Genomic DNA, 25642 nt, shown 5'->3' on the forward strand with positions numbered 1-25642 from the left:
TGTCCACTTGTTAAACCCGATTTGGCACAAAAAAACTAGTGGGCCATTTTCCAAATAGTATAATCAATAAGTAATCCAATGTACTATAAAAACAGACACTGAGAAAATTAATGAAAAGTAATTAATTGATTAACAAATTACAACAGGGAGGAGAATACCTTAAATAAATTACCGAGTTATGTAAAATCAATAAAGTAGGCAAAGATTTTATGTATACATTACTGCCGACGTAGAATTCTTAAAATTAATAAAATATTTTAGAAGTGCTCCTCGAATATTGCACACACCCAGTAATTCTCACTTAATAATTGCCTGGTGGAGGGGCTGACCGAATTGTAATAAAAAGTTCGTGTTAAATAAAACTTTCCCGTCATCTTTAAGTTGCAAATAATTATAGTTGCAATTTGTCTTTATTTTATTAATTTACATATTAATATTTGCAGGTACAGTAGAATGATGAAAAATGTACATTTTTTATATATTCACGACGATGAATTATTTACTTTCGGGTTCGGGTCTTACTTGTGAAATCAACTTCTGGAATCAATATTTACTCAAAAAATGTTCATATACAAATTATTAAATATTTGACCAGATCGCAAGTTAATATAATATTATTATTTATAAATAAATCTATATATTTTTAACGTATTTAAAGAAACCAAAAAAAAACATCTTAGTAATGTATAATATCTAGCCATAATCGTCAAAACATTGTAACAGTAAATAGTATTTCATGGAAGAATATTTTGTCATCTTAATTATTAAGGAATACACTTTGAAAACCAAATTTTGTTACATACCAATAAAATAAATGTTTGAGACATGATTAGATTTTCAAAGTGCATACCTTATTAATTTATAAAAATAAATATTTGCCTGTAAAATAGATCATGGCTCGATATAATCCAAAATAATATGCAAAATCCCTCATTTTTTTCAACTGCCTTATTAAATAATAAAAAGGTAAAGCTTTTGAATATTCATATTTATTTTCCACTATTTTATGATTTAAAAAAAATAAAAATATTTGTATGCTTATAATTTACCCAAATCTTTCAATTTTGGTGGCCATTTTTAACGAGTTGTAAATAACTCACTATTAGAAAATGGAAATCAAGTTGGGGCAGAGTGGGGTTCGACTCTCGGACCTCTTATCTGTGAGTCCGCAACACTAGCCACGGGACCACAACCCGATTCGAATAATATTAACTATGATTATAACTACAACTATAGAAAAAGAGTTGATAATGGCTAGCAGAAGTTCTTATAGAATGAAGTTTTATGTCCAGAACTAGACCTCGTCGGTGCGAAACCGTGAGAGTGAAGTGATATTTCGAAAGAAACTTAAAACCCACTTGTTCTCTAAATCATTTGAATAAATTCTTAGCATGTGGTGGAAAAGTAATATGAAAAAGTACGTTATTTTTCTTAAATTAAAAAGTTAAAATTAAATTTATATCTTTATATAATCACTTTGTAAAGCGCCCTTGATGTATTATATTACGAAAATGGCGCTATATAAGTTATCCATAATTATTATTTTTATTATTATACACATAATGCAATACCGCATATCCTGTTTTTTTTTTACGAAAATGTTTTACTGAATTAAATTAGTTATGGGGACTAAGAGCCGTTCATTTTTAATTTTTGCTATTTTTTACTTAAGATAGTTTTTTTGATAGTCCAGTGGTATTTTTGGTTGATAAAAAAAATCGTAAGTAATGTATTAACAGAACACCTTTTAAGATCCGCTGCCAAAAAATCTATTGATGGTTACGCGCAGTTTTATAGTTTCTGATGACGCGAAGATCCAGACACTTGTTTACGAAGGAGAGGACAATGATATGCTCATATAGATTTATAAATGTGTATATTCCCGTCCCTTCTCAGTAAGTGACAGGTGCTTGATCCCATTAAATCCAGTTCTGTATATGTGTAACAATTTATTTATTCATATAAATTGATATATTTTATTTTATTTGGGATTTTCACAGCTATTACATAAAAAAAATAAGTAGAAATATATTGACAATACTAGAGCCAGTAAAAAAATCCACTGTAAATCTAATAATACATAATATATAAGAAAAGAGTTTACGTAATTGTATATGTGTGACGTTTGTATTCATGTGTGTGTATGCGTGGATGAATGAGGGAGAGGGTGCATTTGCGTGTAGGAATGAATGAGGGAGAGGGTGCGTGTGTGTGGGAGCTAAAGTTTAAAAAAAAATATTAAAACTTGTAATTATATTGAAGAGGGTACAGGAAAGAGCTTGATGAGAAGTGTGATTATTAAAAAAAAAATAGTTTATACCTACTTTCAAAACCTTTTTGTTAAAATTTACGTCAATAAATGTTATAAATTGTATTTTTTAAAAGTATGTTAAATTTCAAAACCTCATTCTGAAACAAAACATTTTATTTTAAAATTTAATTGATACTCACTGAATGAATAATGTGCAACGAGTCCCATACAATACGGAATATAAAGATACATCTACAAAAAAAAATGTATCCCTAACTCAATGAGGCCAAGAGCCCTGTGTTGAATTGGGATACAAGATAATAGAAAGTGGAAGCATGCGTATTATTAAAGAATACTACAAATAAAAATTATTACATAAACTGGACAACATGCTTAACAATGTTTAAGTTTTATTATAATAAATTGACTGAACTGAAAAAGTAATTTTGAATATGTTTTGTTTGGTTTCGTTTTCCATTGACATGTATTTGGTTATAGAATAAATATTGAACTTGTTGTTATAGACTCTACAGATCATTCTCCTTCGCTCTGTACTCTAGTTCATTTTCAATTATTGGAGGATAATTTCATGTTTTATCTTTTACACTTTTTGACATCACAAGTCGTAAGTTTCTATGAACCAAGGTTAACTTAAAAATACTGACGTTTTGTCTAAATTTGATTTTTTTAAAACTAAAATGCATTCAATTACTTTTTATTAGGAAATTATCAAATTCAGTATACCCACACTGCTTCATTTTTCCGCATATAAATTTTAGTAGTTGTCCTAATATCGATCTTAAAATTAACCAACTCAGTTTGACAATTTAATGGTAGAATAATATGGAATCAAGTAAAAAAACTTTTGTCACTTTTTCCGCATTTTTTAGGTTCCAATTTTTACATTTTTAATTTTAGGCAAGCTATCGTTCCTATATCAAGTACACATTTTGTCTACAGTATTCTTCTTTCAGAAAAGTCCTTTGGATACAAGACTAGATATATCTCTCTTATATTTTTAAAATAATAAAATCGTATTTTTAGTTATAAAAAATAAATTGTGGAATTAATTTTATAAATTATAGAAAATGGATTATCAAACAGCACGTGTCCCTATTAGTTTTTATTTGAAATATCATGTCTTTTGCTTAATTTAACGTGACATTACAGCGCCGTTTGCTAAAGAACTTTTTAGCATTGTCTTTTGAGAGTTAATCAACTGACCGTAGTGGAATTTAAGTGTTCTGAAAATCAATGTCTTTGTTTTTGGAAACTATTGTATATTTATTTAAACGTTATCTGTTCGTTTAGTATAATTTTTTTTCTTATTGAGTGCAGATTTAGTCGTTATTATTTACTTCTTAAAGAAATAATTAAAGCAGTTTTTAAATTAGTATACTGTAGTGGAAGAGACAATCATGTTTTGCAAATTATACCAGCCTTTAACCACTTTTTTTGCAGTTTAGGTGGAATTGAAATCAATAAAGCTTCCAGTGATGATTATCATCAAGATGTTTTGTGATTCTCTCTTTTTAACTGCATCTTCCATAGTAAATAATTCCTGACTGTTAAAAGCAATTCACTTTAACTTTCAATTCACTCTTACATATTTGTTCGCCGACACTTTTTTTCTCATAGGATCTACTACATTTCATAACTTTCTTATTTTAAAAAATATTTCATTTTCGATTGGACTGTAGTTGATAGTTTAAAGTCAGTCTTATTTGACTAACACACTAAAATACTTTTATTGCTGACTTGTTTATAGGGACGTAATATCTCCTACCATATAATTACTTGAGTTTCAAATAGGATATAGCTGTCTTTTTACTACCAATGCCTTCATTTCCTAAATGAGAATTATGATTTTACCAGCATAACTGCGAATATGTTAAATATAACAGCATAATGTAACTTGTATTCAGAAATGGACAACTGAAACTACATTTTAATTAGATCATTTTTAGGGCTATTTCTTTTGAGATAATAATTATACTTCAAATGCAATTTGTCTGTTTTATCCTGGCATTATCCTCCAGTAAATATTTTCAATCATTAGCCACATCACTTCAGTATTTTCTAACAATTGTTCTTCAGATAAGAAGCATGTTCTTCTGTGAAAAGTTTTTCTAACTACACAAATGACTTAAATGTAATCCGTCTGCAGTTTGTGATATGTACATTTCTCTAGGAATTCAAAAAAACATTAATTCGCACATTATTCAACTTCACACTGTTTATCAATGTTATTGTGTTGAAAGATAAAAATATTGTGAAATCTTCGAGAAGTAACAAACTATACTCTTAACCCCCTAACATTTTGATATTTTAAAATATCAATTGTATGTATCTTATTGTTTTGTCATAAATATAACTTTATGCACCATAGGGTGTAAATAAAATATTGATTTCACTGTATTTTTGTTGATGTGTTAATCTTGATATTTGATGAGTTTTATTAGGTAAAATTAGATCATGTGTAATTTGTTTGATAAAATTTACAATCTGTAGGCAAAAGTTACATACATTTCTAAATATATATAATAAAATTACTCAAATAATTTATTATTTGAAATCATTGAACCAAAAATGCTTTTTGAAACACCTAAAGGTGCTATATTAAAATGGCCATACCAAATTATAAATAAATTCTATCTTAATTTTTATTTGGAATAATTATACAAAGATACACAAATTAAAACATTTAACATGTGTCAGAAAAAGTTCTGGAAACTCATGTGTTCACATCTAATTTAATCAGTAAAAATTAAATAAATTTTTAAAAATCAATTGATTTATAAACAAGAGCGTATTAATTAACTTCAGTTCATTTTTATTAAATATTTATTTTGATATGATCAAATTATATCTCGTTTAACTGTTTAGCTTAAACCTGTGATTTGGGAATGACAATGTCAAGTATTGTTATTCTGTCATTATCTCTTTAGTTTCATGTGTGTGAGAAATGTAATTTGTTCCTAAAAAAATAACTTTTACTAAATAAATTTGTAACAAAAAACCCTTAAATTAGAAGGTCAGGCGATTTTACACCATTAGGTATAAATTTTATTTTAGAGTGAATTCTGTTTTGTTTGTTTTCTTATTTTTCTGTTATTATTTTTCAGTGGTGGACAATTTGTGAATGATGAAAAGGATGACCATCATAAACCAGAAGGAAACAAGTAAGTTTGTTTTCAAAATTGATTGACCTCAGTGGAATATTGTAAGTGTGAAACCACTCAGCTAAAGAGGAAACAATTCTCAGGGTTAATCAGGAATTAGGGGCGATAAAGGTTGACAAATGTTTGCTCTAAATTTAATATCAGTACTCTAAAACCTCTTTTTACAAGAGCGATACGTTCTACACAATACCGTGTAAAAAAAATATACTAAAAAGATCAATGCTGGATTGGTTTCCTTGTATGAAAAACGATTGCCGATTTAAAAATAAATCAATTGTTTACTATAATTGATTGTACCTTAATTTTTTTTTAAATACAACGTGATGGATCAATTTGGTTATGGGGGGGTGCCAATCTACCCTTGCTGATGCTGTGCACCTTGCTGGAGACAGAGATGCGTGGAGAAATTTTGTGCGTGTTTCAGCCTTTGGAAATCACGACCCCCAGTCATGAGGAACCCGCCTGCAAAAGAAAAATGACATGGCATCAAAATACTTTAAAAAACCTTAAAAAGATTATTTGCTATAACTACAATATATGAAGAGAAAAAGATCGAAGTGTATTAACTCCATGCATATCGCTTTTAAGATAAAGGCTGAAAGATGAAAATAAATATGTTTTGAAGTGTTATAAATAAATATATTAAAATACGTTTTGATTCGCTATACTTCGGATACGTATAGAAAGAACAAAAAAAAGAAGAATTTTCTTAAAACCAAATTATTTCGATATCTTATTATTCTTGCGGTGCCTTGTCAGGTCCCCTCAACGTTGGCGATCACTACAGCGAAAGCATCTCGGTCCTGCGCTACTCTTATATTCCGTAGCCAGGACAACTGATTATTGGATGCTCTCGCCAAAGTGATTCCTGGGAAAAGATGACCAGAGTGGTTTCCCATTGCCTTCTCTGGTGGATTTTTCTGTCGAGGTTACCTTCCCTTAGCTGGTTAGTTCTGGTTTGGAGGCGCCAGAAACTCGCCTTTCATCCTCTCGTTATCTGCAGTGATCACACCGTTATGAGTGTGAATCCATTGCCCAGGGTTCGCGACGTGGACGCTAACAAGTTGGACTAGTCAGTAGTGTTGCCGGTGGAATGTAACTGGGCATTCGCAGCATTTTATAGAATCACACCCTCCAGCAAGATGTGACTCACTGCGACCCTACTGACAGTTTGAATCTTCTTCTTGCGGTGCCTTATCAGGCCCCCCCGACGTTGGTGATCACTACAGCGAAAGCATCTCAGTCCTGCGGGACAACTGCTTGTTGGATGGACTCGCCATAGTGATTCCTGGGAAAAGATGACCAGAGTGGTTTTAGCTGGTTGGTTCTGATTTGGAGGCGCCAGAAACTCGCCTTTCATCCTCTCGCTATCTGCTGTGATCACACCGTTATGAGTGTGATCCATTGCCCGGGGTTTGCGACGTAGACGCTAACGAGTCGGACTAGTCAGTAGTGTTGCCGGTGGAATGCAACTGGGCATATATATATATATGGAGTTAATACTTTTTAATCTGTTGCTCCTCATACTATACGCCAAGTAAGTATAAAAGCGATGTAAGGCATTCCAGGAAGAACAATGTCTTTACTCAACCGTATCTCTTCGGATATTGACATCTTTCATATTAGTGAAAAAAAGTTCAGCGAGGATAGCATTCTTTCTCTATAATTTCTGGGTATTTTTATTTTACCATTTTTGTATATTTAAATTTTAGTATTCATTTTTTCGTTTTATGTATGCATTGGACTTTTTTGTAATGTACGTAAACGTTTATAAAATGAATAAATTGAAATTGAAATTTCAACAATTAACGGTTTTAAAAGAGGAAGCTCAGTGGTTTTTTTAACATACTTTTGAAAACACACTAAAATGGCTTGGAATAGAAACCAGAAATCTATCACAACACATAATTGATTGGCTATTCTAAACAGCTGTTGACCAGAACCTATGATGTTTTAAACTAGTTCATCTTTATCCAAACCTATTTTCATTAATGTTTTTATACATTTTTGAGAAACTATGCCGTACAATTAAATGCCTCTAATTTTTACCGCTTGTTAGAATTTTTTTTCGTATCCAATTTTCCATAGCACTGAACTTCCTCATTATATTACTTACTTTGTTAAATTAATGTTTTTTTTTATTTGATATTTGGACCATGTTATTTCAAAACCGTGTAAAACGAAGTTCCAGTATATTTTTTACAAAACCAGACAAAAATCTAAATACTTTTTTCTAATTACTTTGTACACATTGAGATAACTACACTACTCTGCGAAGCCAAAAAGTTATGAGTGAAAAAAAATTGTCTTAAGTTTTTTTTTTGCTTTTTTGATAGATATTCAACTGTCCCACATATTTACTAAGCCATCAATTCGTTTCTGCTTCTCAAATATGAGATATTCTCTTATAAAAAATAATTTAAAATTTAAAAAAAGAAATCAGATCTCCTGTAAAATTTGCAATTCAACACATATGACTTTTTGGCTTAGCAGGGTAGTACAGTCCTCACAACACTTTAAAGAGAAAACAATGCGATTTCTCCATTTTTTTTCAGTGTTTCAGATGACGCATATTCAGCTGTGTCAGAATGGTCGGAAGCCAACTTATCAGCGTCCGAACTCGGCGCTGACCCGAGCCTCGGGCTCGCTGCAGAGGAACCAGACTCTTGGTCTCCGGGAGTACCTCGGGAACTCACCAGGTCACTCCGGGAGAAGGAGGTCAAGAGACAAGAGCATATTTACGAGTTTATTATGACGGAGAAACATCATTGCCTTACACTCCGAGTCATGCAAAAGGTGGGCTTTGAAACATTGCTTAATAATTGAATAGCATATATTCCAGACAATGAAAATATATTGTTTTTTAAAGTCTCCTATCTCGGAATTGTAATCAACATGGGTGGACAAAGCGTCGACTGCGAAAGCGCGCAAATAGAGATCTTTAGTATCTGTGGAACCAATTCTAACACACATCCAGGTTTAGTTTCCGTGTATTGTAACAGTAGTACCAAGTGACTGCTTCCCTAATTGGAAACCTCACCGCATGCCCCTGGTATACAACATAATAAAACAAAAGTGTCTTAAGAAATAATTTGATTAACTCACATGAAAATAATTTCACTTTTTCGGGAATAGATTTGGGTTACTATATTTTTTTGTTGTATATATGTATATGTTGTATTCCCTCTTCGTAAAAGGGGACATCCACTTCGCTCATCTTCGTGCACATCATCACATGTTCTCAGGTTTAATGTGACTCCGTATTTATTTATTTATTTATTTATTTACGGACAAAGTCCATTATAAACATTACAATTAAAAGAAATTTTTACAAAGGAATAAAAAAATATAAGGAACAGAAATAAGCAGCAAAGACAGATGATAGATTTTTTAGATTAAGTAAAAAGCATAGGCTAACTATACAGATTCTTTAGCTGATTTGTAAAGAAAGACATCCTTACACCATAATAATCAAGATCTTGATGATCGTTCACCCGCCTGATCATTCTGGGCAAAGGCGACTGTGCACCATAATTGGTCCTGTAGTGACCGAGGAAAAGCATTTCATTATTTCTTAGTCTACGGGTGGGAACGTTAAAAAGAATCTTTTGCAAAATTTCAGGGGCATCAATGAGACAGTTCATAATTTTATACATGCAGATTATATCTGCAATGCATCTGCGTTTTTCAAGACTTGATATGCTTAAAAACCTCTCCATATCAGAATATGAATAGTCTCCTCTTTCCAATCCCATCTTCCATGCAATTTTTCTTATAAAACGATGTTGAACTGATTCAAGGCGCTTGATATGAACAGCATAATGAGGGGACCAGATTACAGATGCATATTCAAGAATAGGGCGAACTAAAGAGCAATAAAGTGTTTTAAGTGTAAGCATACTTTGGAAATCAGACGTAGTTCTATTAATAAAGCCTAAAATTTTTAAGGATCTGTTTACTATATTATCAAAGTGTTCCAGAAAAGTTAGTTTATTATCTAGGATCACTCCAAGATCTCTTATAGAGGTGACAATCGAAAGAACTTGGCCATTAAGTTTATAATCAAAAATAAAAGGATGTTTACATTTATGGTATGAAATAATTTTGCATTTATCGATGTTAAGTTCCATGTTATTAGTTTTGCACCAAGTATGAAATGCATTTATGTCTTCTTGGAGTCTGACACAGTCATCAATATTTTTAATTAGCTTAAGTATCTTGTTATCGTCAGCAAAAAGCCAGAATTTTGTAAAAGAAAAAACATTAGCAGCATCATTAACAAACAGATTAAATAGAAGAGGGGCCAAGTGGGCACCCTGGTATTAAGGAAACAATTTACAGACCTTATCTCACAAGCGGCGGGATTTTAAATTTTATCAGACATTTCAAACAACCCCCACGAAGCATACACAACGGTCAGGGTTAGTATCACGCATACGCAAAACTACTATCCCAGCGCTGCGATGGCAAGAAATATAATCAGAACGAACTTTCTGGATGTACTACGTATATTTTTCACTTTTGTTATCTCCAACTTGTACAGTAAATAAAACAATTTGCTGTTTTCAATTTGTTCCTATAAATATTATTTCTTTCTTAGATGTTTGCTGACGGGCTGCAGAGACACTTCCGTCTGGGCACGGGAGTAGAGCGCATGTTTCCACGACTAGGAGAGCTGTGGCGGCTGCACTCGTCCTTCCTAGCGCGGCTGAGGGCACGTCAGCGGGAGGGTCCTGTGGTGCCCACCATCGCCGACATCCTACTGCTGCAGTTCTCAGGACAGACCGCCCAGAGGCTCAAGAATGCTTATGGTACTTTGTGACACTAAACAGTAACAACATTACGTCCTGTGGCGACTGCACTTGGCCTTTTTAGTGTAACTACTGGCACTTTGAATCGCAATCGCGTAAGAAAAGCACTATATAATCTCCTGGCAAAGCCTGGCTACTCAGTTCTCATATTGCTAAATCTCCCCGTCCAAGCCCAGATCTTAGTAAGTATCGAGCTATCAGTGAGCGCTCTGACATCTTCAAGTTTAACCAGTGGCCCCCCGAAGATGTGACTTCTTTTGTGATATAAATCTCCACATTCATATAGAATGTGTATAAGTGTTTCATCATCTGCACCGCAGAACCTACATCAAGAAGTTTCATAATGTTGCATTCTGGCAAAGTTTTTATTAAATCGGCTCTAATGATAATCTTCAATTGGTTTCGGCTATGTTTCATTAGGTCGAAAGCAAACCTTTGCGAGTACTCCGTTAGTATTTCCTTCGCATGGTGCTGACCAGGTTCTTTTTTGCCAAAGCGTTATGCTCTGCCATGACCTAAGTTCAATACGAAGAGCACATTTGGGCAACCCACAGTAGGGCTCTGGGCCTATTGGGGCTGTATCAGCTCCCAGACTCTCCAATCCGTCAGCTGCCTCGTTGAAATAACAATTTAAATAAAGACCTAAGAAAAGATACTCGAGGGAGATGTGGGACATCCGAAATGGTCGTTTTTACTTCCGTAGCAATATATTATGTATTTGTTTAACCCACTTTTCTGGTTAAACTGTTTCTTTTTATTTTTATCTTAAATACAATTCTCATAACTGTCTATTCACATTAATTGACTCATGCAGATTCCGATTTCTTTATCCATTTCTCTGGAATTCAATTACATAAATACATGACTCAAGCCCCAAATATCTTAAATATTTTGGACCATTGAATCTCTGATCAATATAGTACAAACATCACCTCTAAAATTTTCTTCAAAAAAGTATGTTTGCATACGTCAGTGTGTTTTTTCCAGGGGAGTTTTGTAGCCGCCACCACGACGCAGTGGAGGTATACAAGGAGTGTGCGGGGAGAGAACCACGCCTGCCGCAGTTTGTGCGGCGCTGCCAGACCAACCCTCTTCTGCGCAAGAAGGGCGTTCCCGAGTGCGTGCTGTTTGTGGCACAGCGCCTCACCAAGTATCCGCTGCTCATCGAGCCGCTTATCAAGGCCGCCCGCGACGATCGCAAGGAGCAGGAGAACTTGCATAAAGCCCTGGCTCTGGTTAAGGTATTGATTCAAATCTCACTTATAGCCTTTACTCTCATCGAGGTATTTGACTACAGCTGGCTTATAGCCCTGGATCTTGTTAAGATAATAATTAAGAGCTCGCATGAAGCCCTGGCTCTCTTCAAGGTAGTAATCTAGAACTCGCATAAAGCCCTGGTTCCAGAACTCGTCTTTATATTAACCAGGCTTTCCCTACCTCTCTTTATGGCGGTAATGTAAAACTCTTTTAAAGCCCTTACTGTCATGAAACTTCTGATCTGTAATGTGACGACTAATAACTTTAGTCATAACGTAATAAATAATTTGTTGATTTTAGGAAATCCTGGTGTCAGTAAATGGGCAAGTTGCGGAGAAGGAAAAGGAGGATAGAAAACTAGAAATTTACCATAGAATAGATGCCAAATCTTACACTACCCACAGGGGATCCAAATTCAAGAAGTCAGACATTTTACAAGGAAACAGAAGTTTAAGGTATCTACTCTCTTTCTTATATTTTTCACAAAATTTGTTTGGCAATATTACAGTATCTGATAGTTTCTTAAAAAAATATTAAGTTTGGCTTTTGCTCTTCTGTAAACCTCGCAAAATGCAGATTCGACAGTATACATAAGGGTCATCGATGTATTTTAGATATCTGCTTATTATTTAGTAAGATTTTAAATATTTAGTGTTAGTTTATTTTTAAGCCTCAACAAAGGAACATTCGTGTTCTGAAACCGGTCAGCATATTAAATTTATGTTATTGATTCTACATATAGTATGGAAAATCACTATGTTAGTGCTTCAAACATTCATTCAAATAGATTTTGTAATAATATATTAATTATTTTTTACGAAATTCATTTCTCTTAAGACTGTCTTTGGAGTGTTATTAAATTTCCAATGAATATTTGCAGGTTTGAAGGTCTCGCAACACTAATGCAGGGTCGGAGCAAGATGCAGATGGTGCTAGTCATTGTGCTCTCGGATTGCCTATTCTTCCTACAGGATAACAATAACAAATATTCCTTCTTCACTCCAGACAATAAGGTTTGTAATAACCACAGACACCATACGTTCACTATAAATAGATAAATGTGACACTAAAAAACAAACTCCAGTAAGTTAAAGTGTAATAAAATAATAATAACAAATAATTAAGTTGTAAGTGAAACTGATTGACTAATTGAATAATTGTCTTTGAGTCACCAGTATAACAATATGAGTTTATATTGATTTTGAACTGTTTTCTTAGCAGAAGTAAAGCAGATGGCTATGTTTAAACCAATTATAATGTAAAACAACATAAGCCGTCATATTAACCAAAAATCTCAAAAATGACAGTGGCTAGATAAAGTCACGTTTGTTTTTTTTAGCGTCATAAATAGAGAAATGTAAAATTCACTGGAACCTCATTTTACGCGGAAATAGCACGGTCCAAAAATTTTGAACTTAATTTAACAATGCGTAATAGTAATAAAATTATGCTATTCAGTATAATTAATATATGATAGCGATAGTGAATAATATTTTAATGTTTTTTTAAAAAGTATTTTGATGGAAAAATGAAGGTACGATAAGTAGAATACAATTTTGTTTTTTTGGTATCCCGAAATGATTTTTATCAAGAAAATATATCCAGCATTGCTCTTTTTTTGAATGCTCTTTTTACACGATACTGTGTGCCATGTACTCCTTGTGTAAAAACAGGTTCCAGTGTATTTAACTAAATGGCACTCAAATACATGAAATGACGAAGTTCAGCCTTACGGGAAATTGGATGTAAAAAATGTATCGTTATGCTCGGTAAAAATAAGAGCATTTAATTGTACCTCGAAGTTTCTTAAAAATGTATGGAAAAAATAATAAATATGAACTACTTTGCATGACGTCACTAGTTTTTCCGAATCAACCAATGATAAGAGAGTTGCAATAGATTCCCAGTTTACGGTAAGTTAACTGACGAATCAGCAGAACTCATCAAGAAGAAGGGGAAGAGAACTTGAGATGTCAATTTTATGCTGTTCTATATCCACTCAATATCCTTTTTCTGGATTTTTACCTGAGTGTAATCATTGAGTCTCGTCCTCCATTCTGGTTCAATTTCATACTCAGAAATGTATTCTTCATTACAAAGTTAAAAACTGCACAATTTTTTTTCGGATGTTTTGATATGTATTTATTTATTCACAATTGTAGTTAGAATTACTTTACGGGTTGTTAAACACATTTACATAACGTAGACTGTAAATGCTTGGTAGAATAACATTACAAATGACAAGTTAATGAATAGAATGCAGAAAGCTGCCAAACTGCCGATATGTGCAGATAAATATGTCAATATTATGTGCAGAAGCCGTATTCAGCATGCGAATAGTACTGTAAATGGTGAATTCTTAGTGCGTAAAACAGTGCACGAAATCTTGGTCTAGTATAGTGTACAAACTGATCACTTTCAGTATATTCGGATTATATATACTTACAAAAGTCAGTTTATAGAAATGTTTTTCCAAGAAATATATGACAACGAGATTCGAGGGTGTTGTAATCCAGCATCCCTCCTAGAATTAATGATGGAATAATAATGGATACAGGAAAAGATAATAGGGCGCAAATATCGCTTTTGAACCATTTCTATTTCAATGATGTGGTTCGACTCCGATGAGCCCTAAATTATGGAACAGTATTCTAGTACGTATGAAGATCAGTGATTTAAAGTAAAGACTTCTCTGTAACTTGCTATTTCTCTTTATAGACGGGTGTCGTGTCTCTACAAAAGCTCCTGGTCCGTGAAAAGGCCGGAGCCGAGAGTAGGGGCATTTATCTCATCTCCAGTAATCCGGCAGACCCTGAAATGTTTGAACTCAAAGTGCATAAACCAAAGGACAAGGCGCAGTGGATACAAGCTATTAGGTTTACTTTTTTTTCTCCTCTTTTTCATTGTATCATTTTAACGAACTCCCTATAGATTTGGACATGCTCAAAATTGTTCATCGTTAATAACAACAACAAACCATCACGCCATTTCTCCGTATGGGTAGGCAGAGAAGATAGAATATTTCTTCTGGATTAGTTTGTTTTGACAGGTGCCGTGGCGCAGTTTGTTAGACGGCCAACTGTAAAACTAGCATCGCGGGTTCGATTCCCACCAGTTGCAAGAAAAAAAATGGTCCGAGCGTTGGGTGTATTTTTCATAACTTCCTTTCATATTCTCTCTTTCCTACCAGCTGACAAGCCTCTACATTATCTTAGTGGGTTATTCCTAAAAAAAGGCAATTAAAAACAATTTCAGTTTATCCAAATGTTTATAGACAACGACTGGATCTCACCTTCTAGAGAGTTATTGAGATTAACACATTACAACAGAGATGTAGAACATTTAGAAGGAAATATGTAAGTCTAGCCATTTACAGGGCCTATGACCTGTCATTGGCTGTTGGCCACTTCACACACTGTTTAACACCAATCACTTTTCCGAAAAGCTACTCCATTCCTCTTTAATTCGGTTTGTCAGGGAGTTATTTCTGGGGTCGGATGTGAAAGACGTAGTGTTCAATTTCTGTAGTGTTCAATAACCTCTGAGATATCGGTTTTTATTCATAATGAAAGTTGATTTCATGCTGTCACATTTTCTTATAGAGGTGCTGTTCAAATATGCCCTGAAGAGGATGATGAGAATAACACATCATTAAGTGCTGAAGAGAAACAGAGACTTCTAGAAGCCAAGCAAGAAAATATCCGCCACATTACAGGTAACTTCAATTTATATTCGTATTATTAATTTATTTAATCTTCCAGTTTCAATATCATTCTAGATCCATCATGTTTTCTCTACTCACTTTTCTATAGTTTACTAATTGTTCTGTTAATTCAGACAGTATTAACTAAATAGTAAGCAAATATTGTTGAATTCAGTATGTGATTTAAAAAAATAAAATGGCTCTTTTCAACATGATATAATACTTTTGCCATTCATATTTTTTCAATTATTTTTACTGTGGCCTTTCAGAATTTTGGTTACAAATTAATATCTTTGATAGAAATTTAATGCAATTATTAATAATATTAAATCTCTTTTTATTGGATAAAAAAACACTTTTTGGTTTTATTTTATATTTTAAACTTTTTATGACAGATGTTTTGCCGTACATGGGCGTTATCAAACTCCTGTGTGCAACAACTGTTAAAAAAGGTTAAGAATACAAAATGCAACTAAAAAAACTAGATTTTTTTGCTTAACATGTCCGCGGACACTTTTTCCTCATAGGATCCCCTCATATGGACACATTTCACAACTTTATTATTTTTTTGGAATACACTGGAACCTCTTTACACGGGGAATACATTGCACACAGCACCTTGTAAAAAAATAACCATGTAAATATATATATATATGTATAAAAGAAACAATGCTGGGTAGGTTTGCTTGTATAAAACTCAATTTGGGATTTAAAAAAAATTGAATTGTTTATCATCTATAGGACCTTAATTTTTTCCCCTAATATAACATGACATCAAAATACTTTGAAGAATCGTAACAAAGGGTATTCACTATCGTACTAAGTAAGTAAAAGAGTGTTGTACAGCATTCCAATAAAGAATTGTATAATTAATATGACCATAACGCATTGTTAAAATCTTTTTAGTAAATATATTTTTTTTACGGTGTTGTTTCGAAACGTAAAAAGAGGTTCCAGTTTCACTTCCGATAGGACCGTAGTTGATCGTTTGAAGTAAATCTGGTTCAACTAACATACTGAGACACTTTCGTTGCTGACAGTTTTTTGTAGGGACACAATATCTCCTACTTCAGTTTCTCTTAGGTTGTTGTAGCCATCGTTTCCTAAGTGAGAGACACGATTTTGACGGCATAACCGCAAACGTGTTAATGATTACACTTCATATGGATTTCCACAAGTTAACCACTTACTGAATAAACAATTCATCTTTTCATCGATTGATTCAATCAAAAGTTATTTCAGATTTTAATTTATGTTTTCGCTATAGCATTTTCTTTGTACTATTCTATTCTAATACTCTACTGTCGATAGATTATCTGTTTGTATTTTTAAATTCATAACCTTTTGCTGTATAACATATGGAGGTAAGTTCTAATGTATGTTGTGTTTTCCACTTTAAGAAGATCAGAAAACTAATTCGGAGCTAGAAGGTAAAATGCTACACCCCTAAGTAAATGAATAGTTTCAGATCTATGTGTATTTATTTTATATTGCATTGCCTGATTCTAAATTTTTAAAAAATAATGAGAAAGTTAACTGTTTTTTTTAATATGTGTGTAATCTTGCCGGATCAGACCAGGGAAGGCAAATCCCCCTAAATGTCATTTTAATTAGATAATTTAGGTATTAGTAAAGCAAATTAGTTCATATTTTTTGTAATCTTTAGATAAATATTTCAAATAGTTTTTTTGTTTTTCAAACTTATTATTTCAGAAATTGATTTATTAAAATTATTTTTTCCCGCAAAGGAATAATGATTTTGTGCTGCTCTTGTGCGGCATCAATGCACTCTTATTGCTTCCCTTGCTATGATAAACAAATCTGCGCATTCCAGGGCTGTGTAGTCAAAACACATACAAAAATCACAGATTTAAAATCGGAAAAATGGATCATTAATAGGCAATTGCTTTAATTAACCATATTTGATGTTAAAAGTGATAATATTTTCAATTATTAAAAAAGCCTAATTAGCTACAAACATGAAAAACCATTTTTCTAACGCTCCAGCACGAGCAAACGGACCACCCTTAGCGGAGCTCCAAGAGCCCATGGTGTTTTGTAGCAGTGGTACAGGCTTGCCTGCGTCACGTATGAAATTATCTCTCTCGCTGGCAAGTATATCTATAGCATCTGGAGTGTTCGAAACAATCGTATATTCGGTACTCTTTTACTTTATTACCGCGACAATGCGACACATTGGTAAGCTTTTGATGGTCTAGGCGATTTATTTCCAATTTCTGACAAATTTCTGTGCCCAATAAGTATTTATTATCTAATGATAAATTATTTTAATCGATACGTAAATAGGTAACAAATGAATATATTATATTTACGGGGATATGAAAGTTATTAGATGCAATGTTTACTAGCTACACATCACCGGGAAGGGAGAGTTAAATCAAAGAGATATCTTATCTTTCAAAATTTCGTAAAATATAATTTTGTCTCTTTAAAAACTTGGATTACTTTTTTTATTTCTTTTACTGTAGTTACACAAATTTCTTTAAATTCTTTCCATCATTGTTTTGTCAATGTGCATGGTATAGAAAACATTATTTGTTACTTTTGAGTTTTAGTAAATATAATGTGTAGCTACTTTGTTTAATGTGAATATTTGTATATTAGGTATATGTAATGTTTAATTATTATTTATTATTATTTTATTTTCAATTTTTTGTTTTTCTTTTTTTAAGGTAAGGCCACCCATCCTTACAAGGATGATTTGTGCCATAATATAGTGATTAATATTTTTTAGTTAAAAAATTAAATCATTTAAAACAATAAATTTGGACAAGTGCAAAACCACTTTTGGGGATAAGACTGACAAGATATGGGATGAATTTAAATTTTTAAATTTTTCCAAAACTGATTCCAACCAACAAAACTATTTTTTTTATCTGACTAAGTTGATCACAATTTTGCATGTTAAAAGTCAAGGGGGGACTTCCATTGATCATGGCCTCCTTTCCAGTTTCATCAGCCAATTAAATTCCTAAGATATTTTTTTCGTGTACATTTAGTAAATTTTTATAACTTAATTAGTGAAAACAAAAAAATCACATATAGGCATGGCATGATTACAACTATTATTTTTACCAAATATATTGTTTGAGAAATCATTTTCTTATTCTGTCTTTTGCATGCTAAGTATATCATTTTAAAATTAAGATAAATTAATTCAGTTTATTGATTATTAAACTCGATACTGTTAAATTGTGCCGATTAAAATTAAATTTGCAGTTAAAAAAAAATATTGACCCAAAAGTTTTTAAAGTCTCAAGTTCACATCTTTTATTTTATGAATACTATTTGTAATTAGAGTTTGTCCAAATTTTTGCTGACAACTGCAGGATTCAACCCTCTAGAAAGTTTATAAATATTCATAGACATTTCAACAGAGAAAGAAGATTAAGTCTACACGCTAACAGGGTTTATGACCTGTCGTTAGCCGTTTTTTTTTGTTAAACTGTAGCATGTCGAAATGTTTGTAGACAATGCTGAATTTCGCTCCTAAGTTTTATTTAGATTGAAATTTACTCCAACAAAGCGGGAAAATTTTTTGAAAAGGGAACATGGAAGTCTAGGCATTTAGGTACAGGGCTTATGAGGTGTCTTTGGCTGGTTTTAAGTGGTCACTCACGCAGTCAAAACACACTGAAATTGGTTGAAATTTCGACAACTGCATAGTAATTAGGGCTTCCAGTCTTGACACGAATTTGAGTTTCGGCACTGAGACTCGAAGACCAAGTCTTAAAATTTCGACTCTTTGAGACTATTTGATTCTAACGATATAAAAAATATTGAATGTAGTAAATGAATCACATTATAGCATACCTACCAATATTATTATACTTTTTATTGAAATAAATACAAAATATATCTAATTTTATTTCAACAGAGAGGGAAAACATTTTTGAGAAGGGAATATGGAAGTCTAGGCATTTACAGGGCTTATGACCTGTCATTGGCTGGTTTAAGTGGCCACTTTACACACTGTGTAACATTCACCATTCTGCCCATGTTTGAACATCCACTTTTCCTCAACTCTTCCATCTGTTGACTTTTGTGAAGTAAAAGAGCTGAAACCTCCCACAGTACAAAATATATCAACCAACTCTACCTATATCATTAAACACCCCTTGATCACAATAGCCTAACTAAAATAACATAACAGAAAAATGTTCTTAAATCATCAACTAGTTAAGGGAGAAATCAGCTAGCAACCAGCAGGTAAATTACGTGCTAGAAATGCGTTCTCTACCCACTAGAGAACATTCAAAGTCGCACTGTCGGTCTTGAAATTGAAAATGCTTGCATCTCGAAAGTCTCAATATTAAAAATGTCTCAAGACTCTCAAAACTTCGAGTCTCGATTCTTAAATGGAAGCAATTGATTTTCCTTGAGAGGAATGTAATTTTTTTTGCACTCGATGCGCCATTTATTGAAAGGCACATTTATTATTGGCATATGAGAACCGGCAAGAATTTAATTATATATATATTTTTTTAATACAATGATCCCCTGACTAGACTGGCGTAAGAAAGCGCTTCTTGGTCAATAAAAAAAACATGTAAAATTAAACCAAGAAGTTTGATTGGTAATTTGTATCAAAACAATTAACTGTGTCACTATCAAAAAAAAAAAATACAGGCGCCGTGGCGCAGTTGGTTAGACGGGCAACTGTGAAACTGGCGTCGCGGGTTCGATTCCCGCCAGTTGCAAAAAAAAAATCCAAGAAAGATTTTTTTCTCAATTGGTCTGGGTGTTGTAGTGTATTTTTCGTTACCTCCTTCCATATCCCCTCTATCCCACCCGCTGACAAGCCTCAAAGTAGAGGCTTAGCGGGTTGTTCCTTTAAATTTTTTTTTAAAAAATCATAAAATTTTTATGTGATTTTTCTCAAGCCAGGGTAGTCTGTGTTGTAATTCACCATTGTAATTGGGTCTCCTTGGGCCTGATGTGCTGCAAAAAAAAATTGTCATTGAAATAAACTAAAAAGCATTCTCTTCTTGATTTCGCACTTATCTGACTATTCAACGATTGTAGGTCTCCTACGTGACAAGGACTTGGAGTATGCCCTTTTGCTGGAGGAGAAAATGGCCCTGCAGATGCGGCTCCTGGCGGCCTCGGGCCTCTCCCCACCCCTAGTCCCCCTGGACTACACGAGGCTTGTCAGCGAGTCCCAGGATGCCCACGGAGTGTGGACTCATGTCTGTCAAGCGATAAAGGCAAGTGCTGTGAAATTTAGCTTGTAACCTCCACACCTCTCCCCGCTTATCTTCTTAAGATTAACTGATGAGTCTTATGGTACGATGATGTTTTAAGGATTCAGATCAGATTTTTTAATTAAAAAAAAACCTTTATTAGCATAAAAAAAAACAATATATACAGTAAAAAAATAGAACACTTAAGGTTGAACTTGCCAAAAAAGAGTCTGGCTCTTGTGTTTGGCAAGTGTAATTCAAATCAGTTTATTCTTTGTGTGACCAAAAAGTACAACTCTACCTACTACAAATCAAGCAAATACAATACTGTAATTATGACTCGTGCAAATTCAGAAATGATATTACATTTAAATGATCGCATTATAGCGCTTAGTGGAGAAGTAAATCAATTAAAGGATTTGATAGTTGAACAAGGCAAAATGATTCAGCTTTTACTAACTGCAAATTCTTCAAAACAAGGGACAAATCACTTATACGTTGATGCTGTCAAAAAGTTAAACAACATACCGAGGCATACTATCATTGTTACTTCAAATGATTCTAAAAATAAAATAAAATAAATATCAACAATTTTTTTTTTTAACCACTGAACTAATGATATTTTTAGGATCCAAAGGAAGTATGTGATATTATTTTTACAAATAAAAACACAAGAGTTACCTGTTTAAAACTTGAACCCATACTCAGGTAATCTTTGGGGTTGAAAAAATTAAGGCTGTTTTCTATGCCTCGAAAGGTGCCCTTTTTTAACAGAGCTTTACTTCCCACCCTGTTATTTGATGAGCCATGTAAGAGTTGATTCTAAATCTTTGTCTGCAGGAGGTGTCAGTCCTGGCGAGTACCCTGTATGCTTCAGGAACAAACCTAAGTCGGAGTATCAGCTCTGCGGGAGAGCGACAGAGTAGTGCATATGTGTCTCCAACACTTCCCCGAAGAGCCGAAACCTTCGGCGGTTTTGATAACCAGCATGGGAAAGGTAAATTTATATTTTTAAAATGTAGTCCTTATGCGTGCAAGACTCCACGAGCACCACTGTTATCTGTGGAATGTGGATGAACACCTGTTTGTCAGTTTGAGCCTTGTAAGTGCCACGCAAACTAATGCCGATGATTGGTTTATTAATTTGTACTTTGAGATTAATTGATGTGTATTTCCAGCCAACCCCAAAAAGCCAGAGCAGCTGGACACCGTGAGCATGGTGGAGCCGGCGGAGGTGGTCGGAGTCCACGCGTTGGATGAGGAGGCGCTGCGGGTGCGGCTGCTGCAGCACCTGGGGCTCGCCGCGCCGCCCCCGCCGCCCGCGCCGCCGCTAGAGGGCGCCCCCGACCAGCAGCTGGCCGCCTTCCGCCTGTCGCACTACGTCCACTCGCTCATGGCCGTTGTCTGGCAACAGCTGACCACCATACACAGGTGAGGGGGATTATATACCGACTTGTCATCTGCCAGGTCCATAACCTCAAAAGATGAGTCATTCTTTCGAGATGGTATTCGTACGCTGCCAGGAAGATGGGAGAAAGTAGTTGCTCGTGGTTAATAATACTTTCAATGACATGTTCTTTACTATTTAAAAAAAATGAATCATAAATTTTTATGAAATACCAGCGAGCACTTATTCAAGTCCCAATACAAAAATTGTAAAAGAATAAACAAATAAAATAAATAAATCTGTTGGGAAATAAGATATGAATAAAGGTCACTCGCTTTCTACTTGCGACCGACTTATGTTGTGGTTGCTGTGAAAATGTGTATATTGGCCAAAACTGTAACCTTTGCAATTGGCAACAATTTCCAGTTACGCGCGCCCACTTTGTTTAAAACCATTCACAGCTAGTGTTGACATTTATTTAAAGCCCTTTCATCAAGATTTTGCTTTTCTTTTGATACACTTAAATTCTTCTGAATTTTTTTTATTTAATTGACCATTTTACCAAGAACAGAATCTGTGCGCATGTGACAGTGTGGTATTTACGCAGTCTAAAAAGTTAGACAGGATTTGGTTAAAATCACGAAATATTATAATGACAATTAAAATTGTACGAATCACGTAATATGGTTTGTGTCTGACTGAAATGTTTACGAATGTTTATTTCTGTTTACAGCTTGGAGGCACAACTATCTGCGTGTAAATTGGGCGGAGAAGCGAGCAAACCCTTCTATAAACACAACCAACAGTTAGAGGAATTAAGAAATTTACAGGTATGGTATATAAAAATAAAATATTACACTAGAATAAAAGTTTGAACAATAGTATATCGATACATAATTTTAATTATAGGATCGAATTGATACATAGTAGCAAATATATTTGAGCATATTTGCTCGGTAGATTGTCATCGTAATCCTTCTAACACTAAAGCTAACTATAGTAGGGCCAATTTAATAGGTCACATTTGACACTTCATCAAAATTCAACAACACAACCTTGTAAGGGCGGTAGTAAAATATTAGTTATTTTTTTGAATTTAGAACTGCACAATTGCTTAACTTTTTTCAATTACGATTACATATTTATTGTAATAATGACAAAAAAAGGTAATTTTATGATTTACTTTCACTAATAAACCATTCTAAACATAATAAACTTTTTCTGTTCTAAACGTCGTTACAATGTTGCATCAGTGAACCCTTTTTCTTTTTAAACACTAGGGATGTTACCCAGAAAAATCGAATGTTGATAGTTTTGTCAAATTATGTACATATCTTATTTTGTTCCTTAAATTTACGATAGATAAGAATAATGGGACATGGATTCGACTTATGATTTTTAAAATAAAATTACAGTACCTATAAGTACTTTTTCATAGCATCTGAATTCAATTCACATATATTATGTTTGAAGTTCGAATCGATTCATTCACTTTAATCGATGTTTTTAAGCAGGTTACCTCACTATGAAGCTAAAACCGACAAATGTCAAATGTGACCTATTAAATTGGCCCTACTATAAGCGTGGGTTGAGACAGAATAATATTCACACTCCACAGCCTACTTGAATGCATTTATGTCTGTTCTACAGGACAAACTGTCAGAGGAAAAGTCTGCCTGGGCCGTCCGGCACGAGCAGGAGTCTCGGGCCCTGTCGGAGAAGGGAGAACAGCTGGCGCTGCTGCAGAGGACCCTGGCCTCGCAACAAGAGGACGTGGAGCAGCAACGAGAGCGCCTGTACCGGCGGCTGGAGGCTCTGGCCGCCAAGGGGCTGTTGGCAGACCCCTCTGGTAAGTTACTCTCAGGAAGTCCTGACAGAGTATGTAGTTAGGAAGTGATAGATTTTATTGGAAAAAAGTCCTGCACCAGATGGAAAAGTGATAGAAGAAATGACGTTTGCAAGTCAAATGTAAATTTGTTGCAGTCTTAAAAATGGCAAAGTTGCGTCTTGATTAAGTGTTTTAGGTTCGTTAGCTTAAAACTCTATTTATTTTCCACTAACTGTTTAAGCTAGCTCTGAATTAAATTCATGCAAAAGGATTTCAAACAATATTTTGATTTTAAATAAATTTACAAGTACTTTTATGACTGTCGTACTTTTTACTTTGTGTGGTTTATTTCCAACACTTTTGGGTGCAGACCAGGTTACTGTGAACATGTTGTTTTGAAAAAGAATACGCAACGGGCCAGCTATTTCTCAAACATTGAATGACCCTTGTAAGAATTTAATTGATTTTATTCAGTATTTTCAAATAGTAAAAGTAAAAGTATTTTTTTCCTTATTTATGAAAAAGGTTTCTTTTTTCTCCAGTTGATGGTGGTAATAGTATCATTTTATGTAAAAAAAAAAAGTTACTTAAGTACTCTGGGAAATTGGACATTAAAAATGATTCCTTTCGCGCAGTAAAAATTAGAGCATTAAATTTTTCGTCAGTTTCTTGAAAATGTATTAAATAAAAAAATCTTACTCCACACGTTTACAATACAGTGCGTTGAACAAAAAGCCTTAACATAAAAACATATCATCATTTAAAAAAAAGCAATCCCCTTGTCCGAAATGCAATTTTTCGCATCGCACGTTCATTGCACACGACATCTTCAACCCATCAAATTACTTCTTTAACAAAACATCTTTGTTTTAATGTACGTAAGGTTGGAGTACATCATAATCAGTTAGGCTCTAAGTAAAAGAGCCTCAAATGATAAATCATGCTAGCCGGACGTCATTATGTAACCTTGGGGGAATGTTTTGACCATAAACGATGATGACTCACTAGTCTGATTTTTATGGTGCCTCGTGGATGAAGTAAGATAAAGGGAGCAGCGAGCAGAGTATTTGTATCATCGATCATCGTATCTACTCTTGTTTCACTCCGGTTAGTCATTAGTTCCCTTACTACCCTGCGTTTTGGCATTAAGCACGTATGTACCTACCTAATATTGAATAACTTCGCAATTTTATCAAAATTTTAAAAGACATACCCACGCTTATTTTTATTACTAGTTTTTTTTTCAAATTTAGTAACGTGCTATAGGTATTTGATTTTGATTGTTAAACTCTAGCAGCATTGGAGTATATGAGATGGGGGTACCAGCACACTGTATTGCCTGATAAAATCACTTTACAATAAAAGCTCAGCAATTGTGAATTTTTACAATGAATTATCAGATAACTTCCCAGTTCGAAAAGGCGTTAGACAGGGTTGTATTTTGTCTCCAGTCTTGTTTAATATATATGGTGAATATATCATTCGAAAGGCACTTAACGGCTAGACAAGTAAGTTCACAATTGGAGGAAGGAAGTTATCCAACCTGAGATATGCTGATGAAACCACACTTGTTGCATCGTCGGAGATTGAAATGAAAGAACTAATTGACCGAATAGAGGCTGCTAGTTCAGACCTGGGACTCTCAATGAATATGAGCAAAACTAAGCTTATGATCATTGATCGAGCTAATAAAGTACCGCCATTATCCTTACTGCGCAACTTAGAAAGAGGATCTAGGTTCTCTCATCAGCGATGGCGGTGGGTGTGATGGTGAAATACGGCGACGTATAGGTATTGCCAAAAGTGCTATGAGTCAGCTGGTGAGGATTTGGAAGAATCGCAGTATAACCATTAACACCAAAAAGAGACTGGCGGAGGCCTCAGTTTTCTCAGTGTTCATGTACGGTGTGGAGTGTTGGACACTGAGAGAATCTGAAAAGAAAAAAATTGAAGCTTTCGAAATGTGGTGTTGGCGGCGAATGCTGCAGATTCCGTGGACCGCCAGACGTACAAATGCAT

The 25642-nt window shown here is 34.0% G+C and overlaps 1 protein-coding gene across 1 annotated transcript in view; it reads left to right on the forward strand.

Annotated features, from left to right (window-relative positions):
• cyst (rho guanine nucleotide exchange factor 18 cysts) overlaps positions 1-25642 on the forward strand; it is a 96802-nt gene that overhangs the window by 65828 nt on the left and 5332 nt on the right. Inside the window, exons 12-24 of the mRNA XM_088233428.1 lie at positions 5377-5433; positions 7989-8229; positions 10034-10244; positions 11232-11485; positions 11802-11956; positions 12382-12514; positions 14220-14377; positions 15104-15216; positions 20251-20432; positions 21249-21405; positions 21587-21839; positions 22529-22625; positions 23446-23644. Of these exons, the coding sequence (XP_088089554.1) occupies positions 5377-5433; positions 7989-8229; positions 10034-10244; positions 11232-11485; positions 11802-11956; positions 12382-12514; positions 14220-14377; positions 15104-15216; positions 20251-20432; positions 21249-21405; positions 21587-21839; positions 22529-22625; positions 23446-23644 (2210 nt within the window). The remainder of the gene's footprint in view (positions 1-5376; positions 5434-7988; positions 8230-10033; positions 10245-11231; positions 11486-11801; positions 11957-12381; positions 12515-14219; positions 14378-15103; positions 15217-20250; positions 20433-21248; positions 21406-21586; positions 21840-22528; positions 22626-23445; positions 23645-25642) is intronic.

The sequence above is a fragment of the Micrasema longulum genome, unplaced genomic scaffold (genome assembly GCF_059751315.1).
Source record: "Micrasema longulum isolate JH-2025_06_02 unplaced genomic scaffold, ASM5975131v1 h1tg001102l, whole genome shotgun sequence".
Lineage (NCBI taxonomy): Eukaryota > Metazoa > Arthropoda > Insecta > Trichoptera > Brachycentridae > Micrasema > Micrasema longulum.